This window comes from Tubulanus polymorphus, chromosome 10 (genome assembly GCF_964204645.1).
Source record: "Tubulanus polymorphus chromosome 10, tnTubPoly1.2, whole genome shotgun sequence".
Classification (NCBI taxonomy): domain Eukaryota; kingdom Metazoa; phylum Nemertea; class Palaeonemertea; order Tubulaniformes; family Tubulanidae; genus Tubulanus; species Tubulanus polymorphus.
Window position 1 is genome coordinate 10372953 of NC_134034.1, and position 11128 is coordinate 10384080.

At 40.5% G+C, this 11128-nt stretch overlaps 1 protein-coding gene across 1 annotated transcript; it reads left to right on the forward strand.

The window, feature by feature from the left end:
- Positions 1-8887: 8887 nt before the first annotated feature.
- LOC141912075 (uncharacterized) lies at positions 8888-10316 on the forward strand. Its single transcript, XM_074803260.1, has one exon. It carries the CDS (start codon positions 8991-8993, stop codon positions 9672-9674), a length of 684 nt encoding a protein of 227 aa, XP_074659361.1. The 5' UTR covers positions 8888-8990; the 3' UTR covers positions 9675-10316.
- The last annotated feature ends 812 nt before the right edge of the window (positions 10317-11128 follow it).

An 11128-nucleotide genomic window follows, 5' to 3' on the forward strand; every position in this document is an offset into this window, starting at 1 on the left:
TCGCCGCGTCGAAAAAAAAAACAACAAACGTCACCGATCAATATTTTGTCGGCCGACGTCGCTCTGAAGCGGTAGTGTGTCGGTCCGTTCAATCGAAATCCTATTCATACGCGACCCGAGACGCGGCGCACGCCGGGTCGAGCGCGTGCGCCGTCCGCCGTCGAAAATTAGAAACTGAGCATTCTGCGGCGTACGAAACGACGACTTGATAGAAACAATACGCGCACACGTGTCTCAAGGAGTTTGTCTCTTATGATTAATTTCTAATATAATTCCAATTTATACCTTGTGTTCACGTCTACGCGTCCGCGCGCGGATTTTTTGTTGTCGCATAATGTTTTCTTTTTTTTTATTTTAAACAGTTCGTCTACCTACGTCCGGGACCCGGCGCGTGCGGCGCGGCCGGATATCTATAGGTTGGTTTTTCCGTCGACGAATAATGAAAAGATGTTGAATTGTTTCCGCGATACATTGTTAACGGCGACGGCTTCGGCGTGTTCGTTATCTTTAAGGTACACGATGTATCAGACCACTTTACAGAACCCTCAGGTGCAGACGGCCCCTGGGCTTTGCCTCGAGCCGTCGCGGCTTTCTTCGCCGCTGCGCGTAGTTGATTAAATCGTTTCTGCACGTTTTGTCGACCCGACCAGACGAACTTATATAGACTTGAAGCGCGACTACAGATCCGCCCAACTGCGCGTAAACGTACGGACGAGACGAATCGAGTACTTTAAAAATAACCGAACTACATCGGCCTGGCCTGCGACACGCTACGGCGAAATACGCGTTATAAGCCCAACTCGCAAGACGCAGCGAAACACGCACGCGCCGAACACAGACACGCGGAAGCTAACAATTCAATTCAATTTATCTTGAAGAAGTGTCATTACAGATTTAATACAAAATAAAACAGAAGAAATAACAAAATGAAATATAGATCATTCCGCGCGCAAAACAGGGGCGAGGATCCAGGGGCTGACCTTGACAGGAGCACAAAGAAATGAAGATGGGCAAGTTACGTATCCACGCAGCCAAAACGTGGGATATTCAGCAGAATATAAGCTAGAATATCGGGTGGAAAAGTGCCCTGAAAAAGGTTGCCACTGCGTATTTCACAAGAGGGCAGGGAAAATTGCGATGGGCGCTCTAATATCCACACTTGGATTCAGTGATCCAGGTCTTGGATGATAGAGCTTCATCGATTCGCCAAGCCAATATGCCATCTCTGCATCGTTGACATTACAGTTTTGAATTCATGTTTCGTGTTTGATTTCGGAAGAGTCGCTCGGACACGTGTTTTTGTTTCCTGTTTCCGTGTTTGCAAAACTGCGGTCAATAAAATCAAGCGACGCGGAGCGACAGGAAGCCCGAGACACACGACACGGAGTAACCCGGATAGAGAGAAACGCGTCAACTTGGAAACAAACGTGTTTGATCCCGGAAACATTTTCAACCTTGTTTCTTCTTAATTAAGTCAAGCGACTCGGGATGGAAGCTTCCTCCCGGAGCGAGCCGAGTACAGCTTTTAAACTTTGACGCTAGCGCAATCGGCGGACGAGTAAACAAAGTCTACCCCGTGTTTTACTTTTGATCAAGCCAACAATAACAGACCCAAGGCTATACTGTAAAAAATCTAGCTTTCTTCCAGTCACGGTTGTGGAAGGCTGAGGCTCTCTTCAAGTTTAAAATCAATTTCGCAGAAAGCTTATAATATGGCTGGCTATATACACAGAGATTAAAGGGAAGAAAATAAACGATAATTTCACAATTCTTCAACGGGCAAAATTATAAACAGAGAAAGAACAGTATGGCTGCTTTCTGTTTGAGATCAGCAAGCTTACAGTAAAAAGGGGAAGGAGTATGAGAAAAATATAGTGAAAATTTAAGGACAGTTGTTTATCGAGTAAGCTAGAAATTGAGTTCGATCATTGCGTAATATAAATGTGACGTATCCTAGCGATGACGTAATACCTGCCGCCGTTAGGTGTCGCATAATTGGCGTAATAACGAGTTCGATTTCAATTCGATTAAAAACTGATCTACTTCACTCTCGCTCACAATGTATATATAGAGTAACTCTATGATGCGTGCGGACATCTGCACCACCACGCGCCTCTATTATCCACGATGACCACCAATAGGTCGAATCGGACGAGCGGTACTCCGGCCGGCCTCGGGCTGAAGTGTGACCAATTCAAACCATACTTGAATAGTATTATGAGAGTTTTATTTGAGAGGGGTCAACGACGCACATCTGAGGGTACCATCAGCTGCTACAATCCACCTGGTCAGTTCAAGGTCTGCTGGGCTTATATCGATTTTTTACGACGGCCCCATTTTCGCGTATGATTGACGACATGTCACGCGATCGAAAGGTCAACATGCAATTATTACGTATATTATCTAACATCATTAGCGTTTATATATTCTTTTCGAACGACCGGACTATAGACTGTCGACAGTGTTTCAAAGATAATTCATAATAATACGTTGAAATCAAGACATAATACAAGCATTTTCAAGCATTTTATAGATATGTAATTAGGTACATCAGGGAAGTGTGATGAGACTCATCACACTTCCCTGGGAATGAGAATCTCGACGAAGGTGCCTAATAAGCTAAAGGCAGAAACAATGGGTCACCTCTTGGCTTCCTTTCCAGTATAAAGTGATATGTTTGTTTTTAGATGCGTCATTTCAACGATATAAAAAGAATAGACACCGATATGAAAATGCTACAGTTCATTTCCAGGCTTTTCCATCCGGGTCCTATACACAGAAACAGTTAAAGATAGTAGGAGATGATTTGATAATATTGTTGTGATTTAACTTGAATTTCTGTATAAAAGATTAATAAAAGATTAATCTGATTTTTCCTACTGCACAAAAAGTAGCATTTATTCCGATGTCGTATAATTTGGTGGCACTTTGCAACTTGAAATCGGGATCGTCCCCGTTATTTACTTGGTCGGTATAGATTTAGTCCGTTTTATTTTGATTTTGTGTCCCTTGCAATCGCACCAAACCTCCACAGTATACGAAAACCCCCTAGACAACATATACAAGTTCCGATGGCTTGCGCAGAACTGATTAAAGTTCCGTATACAGATTACTAATGAAACAGAATGTCATTTCATCAATAAACAGTTTTTCAATTGTTTCCGTTCTTGAATGCGGGCCTGAGGTGAATATATATATATATATATGTATAAAAAAGGCATATAGGCATCGATGATTAATCAACAATGTACTTTTCTGTGATATATATATGTATAAAAAAGGCATATAGGCATCGATGATTAATCAACAATGTACTTTTCTGTGCACTGCGCGCGCGCGTATTGTATCTCCTGTAACAATGGTAAAAATATGGATTGAATTGTGTATCAGAAAAATGTTTCATTTTCGTATTGAGAATCTCTCTCATTGTCTTCGTACGTAAACCTAATATACCTGTGACCCCCTGAACCCCTGGCACACGTGACGCTCGGTGAATGTGTCTTCATTACCAGCGTCTTGTGGCTCATAGCGACTCGCATCATCAATATATATATATGTATATATATATTGAACCTATACACGCCCTGACAACAGCCATGGGTTCACTCGGACTACCATTAAGCTTGCTTTTTTTGTTGTTTTTTTATCTTAAAATAGGGATTGACCCTGTTATTTATTTGGTTGGTAAATTTCGTTTGAATTTTTTTTTTTGATTGAGTGTCCCTTACAAAGCCACCACACCGGGGGTTTGATTTTGAAATCGGAAATCGAAATACAGATATATAGCTGCGGTCGAGTTTACAGAATTCTTATTCTTTTGTTCTTATCGAAGTACATAATTGGGAAATTCGGTTCCGGTTCATTCAAACAATCCTCCATTCAGTCTGAACCGGCAAGCGACTGATTGGGGTTATTTTTGGCTGCCTAATTTAATACATCGAAATTTTGGAAATAACTATATCACAAGGTTGAAGATCATTTTGTCAATTTTTATAGTTTTTGGTCGATTTCTACGTGTAGATAGTCCGATAGTTTAAAGGAAGTTCGCATGGAAAGAGTTAATGTAGTTTTTTCTCGGGTAGATGTTGATGTAGAAGTCAAGTCCTCTAAGTTGATTGTCCCGCGTGTTGACTAGATAGAATGGAAGCACATTTCGAAACGCAAATTATCCAGATGAGTATGGTCCTGGGGTATCCGAAGTGTAGTCGTGACATCGACGGTCCAGCTCAGACGAGGATGGGTTCTCCGTCAAGGGGTGCGCAGTTGGTACTTCACATCTGGTGATGAGTTTGCCTAAAAGTAAAAGTTTTTGCACGGGGAGCAGTTTTGTGTTTCTAATATACAGTGCATAGTTAGGTCCGTGGATGCGTCGCAATTAAATTGACAGTGCTATGCGCATTGAGCTTGTTAGTCGTTGGGTTGAATCCAGTTCCACCAGTTGCGTGGGTTTGATTTGACTCTGGACTCAGTTTTACAGTTGCGTGGGTTTCAACGTGGCTATGTATCCAATTCCACAGTTATGTGAGTTTAATCTGTCTCTAGAGTCAGTTCCTAGGTTTAATTTGACTCTGGATCCATTTCCACATTTGTGTGGGTCTAATTTGACTCTGGATCCAGTTCCCAAGTTGCGTGGGTTTAATTTGAATCTGGATCCAGTTCCACAGTTGCATGGGTTTAATTTGACAGTGAATCAATACGAATACGAATACCAATACACTGGGCTCACACTTATATGCCTAATGTACTATTTAAAATACATATCTACACACTACATGTACTACCGGAGGGATTTATTTACATCTAGACCTATTTTGATAAATTGAGCCTATTCTAAGGTTGGATTTTTTTTTGATACATCAAAGTTCCCCAAGGTATTTGTATCGAAGTAGTTTTCACGGGCCATTACGCTCCAACCATTTCCATGGTATATGGATGAAAACTATTAGAATTTAAAGAATAACGTAATTAGAATATATATATATATATATATATATATATATATATATATATATATATGTATATATATATATATATATATATATATATATATATATATATATATATATATATATATATATATATATATACATTAACTATTTACAATACATTGGAGGGATCTATATACATCTAAGCCGGTTTTAATGAATTTAGCCAATTCGGCCGTTGGGTTTTTGAAAATACCGACTGATTGGGGTGAATTTTCGTGGCTGCCTAATTTTATACATCTTAATTTTTGAAATAGCTATATCACAAGGTTGAAGATCATTTTGTCCATTTTCATATTTTTTTTGGTCGTTTTCACCGGTGGTATTATAGCGGTTTAGGTAATACGGTAAATGCGTGGGACCTATACCCAACCTGACCGCGTAGTAACCATTGTTAGCAATTATACAAAATGTTGTTAGCAAAATGTTGTCGGCTGCGGAACTTAGCTCGGGACTGCTCGGGGCCAAAGTATCGTATAATCGGAGATTTTTCCAGTTGACTTTTGATTCCTGAATTTGCGATGAACGCCACGTTGGTCCTGGACAAAGATTTGCCCTTTGCCGACCCGTGGCCGATTTGATGGCCGAATTCGTTCTTTCAATTGTCTGCGCGCTTATTGTATTCGCTATAACTGTTTATTAGACTAAGATTTCATCCTCAATTTCACCGGCAACATGTTCCTAAATCACGTTCACGCGTCAAGTGAATTGATAGATTACAATGGAAATCGATTGCGCTTATGTTGGAAACTTTGTCTCTTACTGCGCTAAAATTGAGACTCGTAAAATCCTACCCCGAGTTGGTGTCAAATACTGAGTAAGAGTTTGTGAAATACGGTAGACTCAGTCTCTTACTGCGGTAAAGTTGAGACTGTAAAATTCTACCCCGAGTTGGTGTCAAATGCTGAGTAAGAGTTTGTGAAATACAGTAAACTCTGTCTCTTACTGCGGTAAAGTTGAGACTGGTAAAATTCTACCCCGAGTTGGTGTCAAATACTGAGTAAGAGTTTGTGAAATACAGTAGACTCTGTCTCTTACTGCGGTAAAGTTGAGACTGGTAAAATTCTACCGCGAGTTGGTGTCAAAAACTGAGTAAGAGTCTGTGAAATACAAGAAACTCTGTCTTGGGCTTTTACTTAAATTGGCTTTGGTAGAATTAAGATCTAATCGACCTTAATGAAGAAACTGAATTTTTTCGGGCGCAAGCATGTAGAGTTTACAGAACGAAAAACATTTCGCGTGTTCATATACTCAATACTCAGACGGATCTCGAAGCCAGAAAATGTACCCGAATGAAGTCTGTTGTACAATGGGACGAACAGGACTGTTTAGGTCAGTAAAATTCTAAAATCAGTTCTATATGAAATCGCGCGCAAAGCGTACCGCTTTCACCGGAAAACAAAACCGACCAAACGACACTTGAACATTGTCAATCGTTGCAACAGTTTTATCACTGGACCCGTATAACTCGCGCACGTAACTCACGCCGAGCTTGACCTATCGTCACAATATACCCACCGCAACAACGTCCCGGTCGAGTCGTTCGTATCGTTGGTCGTCCGAGACAACGACAAAATAAAATTTCAATCGCTGCGCTTTCTAAGAACAGTTCGAAAACAACAAACAAAACATTTTAATACAAAACCTGACAGCGGCTACCATCGCGCTGTTTGTATTTCAAAAAATCAAAAAGCTTTGTACTTATTTAACAAAGGTTTTTAAATTCAATGTGCCTCAGCGCTTGGTCACTTCCATAGTTTTAATGTACGATTCAGTTTTATTATCTGATGTTCACGCAGGTGTCCGGAGCCTCGTCGGGGAGGGAATGGTGGTCACTATGTACAAGATAATACAATTACATATACCTTCTAACGTTCCGTGTGGTTTTGTCGGTCCATTGCTGTACATCGCGCGCCGCCGGTCTTCAAACGTCCGCTTTTTGCATCCAGTTCATTTTTCGACAAGTTTACGACGAACAACATATTCTAAATTCGAAAAGCTCGACTTCGGTGCGCGGGCAAAATTTTGTCGGGAAAAATGCGAAACAAAAGCAGAATTCTGTTGACAGAATTTCGCGAAAAAGGATCAAAAGCCCGTTATACCAGAAAGCCCTTCTCTCAATAATTTACCCTGAAACATTTTTATTGCCCTGGGGCCAGTTCCACCGTCGTCACTAAAAGTCTTTAGCACCAAGAAACGAACTGTTTTCTGATTGACTTTAAGAACGAAAATGAGCTTAGATTGGTCTTGAAGCTAAGGCTTGACTCTAAAACTGCAGCCCATGGGTCCACACTTGCTTTTGGTAACGAGCTTTTGGTAAACATTTCTTTTATTAATAATAATAGTGTGGCCCGGGACGCCACTGCGATCAGTCATTATGAGTCGTTTGTTCGGTCGAATTATTTTGATTTAATAAAATCGAAAAACAAACGACTTTCCATACCGTAGTGAGTAAATACATGCAATCGAGCGTTGCGCCGACCAAGAGACAACGAATCGGAAAAGGTGATTGTGTCCACTGACATAAGGCTACTCATCTCGCGACGCAAGGGGACAACGACCCGTTGAATAAAACGCGTTGAAGTTAAATTTGATTTTAAATCGCGATGCGTCATTTAGCGATTTACGACCTGTTGCTAGGTGTAAGAAAGATTGTCCGAGTGTCGAGAATTTAACTTCACAGCCGTGGGTCAGCGAGCAAATTAAACAAGTCTTTGCCCTTTGAAATGTTTGAATCAAAATATTTGAATGAGTATCGACCGCTCGCATCGTATTCAAAACTCTGCGCGCGACCGGGCACTTTTATTGATTTTTCCGGAGTAGACCCGTATACAATGGTAACAAATCGATTTATCTGTATTGTAAATAGTGCAAAGGTTGCCAACCAGTCCTTGATGCTTGGGCTCCCGCAAATAACTTTATTCAAGCATTTACTCAACGTATTGTTGGTCAATAAATGTCAATTGACAGTGCCGTATGGCCACTTGAGATAAACGCGTGAACATCTTTCTTTTCAACTTGAATATTATTGATTGTATCATTAATCAAAATACATCATAGTTCTGGACTCAGTTCCACAATTTCCAAAGTTAAGATTCTATTCAGAGTTAAAGACTATTGGCCATCATCAGGCGTACTAATCATGAAATATTTCAGTACGCCTGATGATGATTGTTTAGCCAAAACTTTGCTCAAAATATGTCTTTCTGATGAAGAATTTTTCATCTTTGACTGAATCATCGTCGGATTTCTCTCGTCCTCCATCTTACACGGATAGTGTGTATCTTCTCGACTCTGAAGATATTTAATTGAGGAAATTATACAGATATATTTGTATTAATAAAACTGAATCGGCTTTCGGAGGAAACATTTCAGACTTTATATTTTCACAATCAGCGCTGGGATTCGCTGTATTATAATCACAATACGGTCAGCGTGTTTCGTTAAATGGCCGTTATCTCATTATTTAGCCACAATTTTCTTCATCTAATCATGAAATCGATGTGTTGCATGTCGTTGCGTAAACTTTATAATGAAAAACGAACCGCATTCAAAACGTATATAATTAAAGAAATGCATTCTCATCATTGAAAGTGTGTTCCGTTATCTAAATACTGACCACGCGAGTTCGAAGCCGACGTTTCCTTTCTAAGTGCATGGAGGGATTTAATTTCGCATTGTTCTCATAAAAGCGACCTGTTGCCGTGAACCATGCCGTTAGATGACAATATCGTACGACAATTAACTCCTCTCTCGGGCTGGCGGACGGCCTGCTCGCTTATGGGCGTGGCTAACTGTGCGTCACGAGGTGCGAGATGGGCGTGGTTTAGGGGATCGCGGGCCGGCGCGTGCGACGTATAAAATCCATGCGACGAAGATCCATCGATCAGATCTGATAAACACATCAACTTCACCGGGGCCGACACCGGAACCCCTCCTCAGAGAGAGACGCTAGACTTAGAGATCGAAAGAGCGACAGAGATCGAAGCCGATAGACGATAGAACATGGATCATAATCACTGGATGTCGTCCGCGGGTGAAACGGCCGGATACCTGAACGCCGGATACCTGCCTCCGCATCACGCCGCAGCGCACGAATACGCCGGATATGGATATCACCACGACGCCGGTTATCCGGCATCGGGACCGATCGGACACGCGTCGCATCACCACCACAGCATCGCGACCGCGCATCCCATGAACGGCGGAATCCCGGCAATGACGTCTGGCATGTTCCACCACCATCACAGCGAGCACCAGTTCGCGACGGCCGCCGGTCTCGGTCTATCGGGCTCGGGTTATTCCGGAACGCCTACGTCGTCGACTCCGGCCAAACGCAAACGTAAACGGATCGTGACGCCGACGCAAAGAAGCGCCGCTAACGTACGCGAGCGTAAACGTATGTACAATTTGAACGAAGCGTTCGATTCGTTGCGTAAGAAAGTTCCGACGTTCGCCTACGAGAAACGCTTGTCGCGTATCGAAACGCTGCGACTGGCGATCACGTATATATCGTTTTTAGGCGACGTCGTCGAGGGCAAGGATCCGAACGACGTAAACCTGCCGAAAAACGGACATTCGGCTATCGACACTATTCAGAGACTACTGGCTCAATCGGAGCAATGCTCGGACACGGACAGCTCCGGGACGACTAGTCCCAGAAATATCATACCTTACGGCAGCATGTAAAAATGAGAAAAAAAGCCAATATTCGCACGTGGTTTCGGAGACACGGAGGAAGAGATACAACGGTGCTCGTCGGCAAAAAGCATGACCGGAAATTCGTCCTGCGTCGAGATTGAACTGCTGATCGAAAAAAACTTTTGTTCCGGCGTCAGTTTACAGGAAACAAGAAGCGGTGACCAGGATCAGATATACGTCCAAAATGCGTCAACTGGGTAATAATATATATAATATATAATATAATATTCTATTTAAATCTAGTGTATGAAATTAATCTAGCGACAACGAATATTTCAATGAATCGTAGCTCTTCCATTATAGGTGAAAAAAACCTTTGTAAATAGATAGACGAAGAAGTTAATGTAATGAACCGAGTGGATTTTTTTTTGTGAAGAAAGTTTGCTAATTTCTATTTCTTTTATCTCCGAGATTCTCGGAGGTATCCATTTCCTGCGGAAGATACTGAAAACACGGTTTACGGACTTAAGAATTAAAAGTTGCAAAGTTGTAACTTACGCGTTAATTTAATGCATAATATGCTTGTTAGTCAGAGCGCCTGTAATTAATTAATAAAAGCCAATTAATTGTTTGGTTTATTAGTTATGTTCATTGATTAAAGTCCTTAGTTGATTAATTAGCTAGTTGAATTTAGATAAAGATTTATTGATAATATATTAATGATGTATTTACAAATTCTGTAATATTAAGCATAATAATAGGACTTGAAGTGAATCTCGCAAAATCTCGCATTTGGATCGTAGTCTTCGGCATTTACGGCATACGAAAATCTAAGTCAAAAAGTGTATTTAAAAAGAAAAATAACTTTCTCAAATTTACGAGAAATTTACAGGCATTTATTTAGTATAAACTACAGAAAACGGAGTCAAATCATGTTTGATGAGTTTTGCTTTTTTGTTCGAAAATTGGAATAACTCTTAAAGAAAAAAGTCTCCCGATGTTAGGAAAAAGTCTCCTTCTTGTATCATATGGATAGAATCTAAATGGCTCATTACGGTATTCATATGCTATTCATAAAGTCATATTGTTGCTCGTCGATTTCTGAAGTGCTGTTTATCCGCGTATTTTGCGCTTGGTTGTTTTTTTCTAAGATTTCATACTTTTTCATATAGTATTCTAAAATGCCTCGTACATGACATATATACATGATGCAAAATAGAACTGAATTAAACCTGCCAAACATAATTAATATATAATTACTATATAGGATTAATTGTTGATGATAGTTTTTATCATTATCATGATGGCGAAAAGGATGTAAATATATATAGTGTAAAGTCTTGTAAGTATATAAAATATGATTGTACATAGTTTATGGATAATGTTATCTTGAAACAAAGAGCTCTATGCATTTAAATGTAAATGACCTGAAACGTGTAGAAATATTTATAGCTGGATTAGTTTGAACGAACGACACGAACGAATAAAATGATTTTATCGAG

Bases quoted from the DNA above. Each gene is read 5' to 3' on its own strand.
- LOC141912075 (XM_074803260.1), top strand. From the start codon at position 8,991: ATGGATCATAATCACTGGATGTCGTCCGCGGGTGAAACGGCCGGATAC.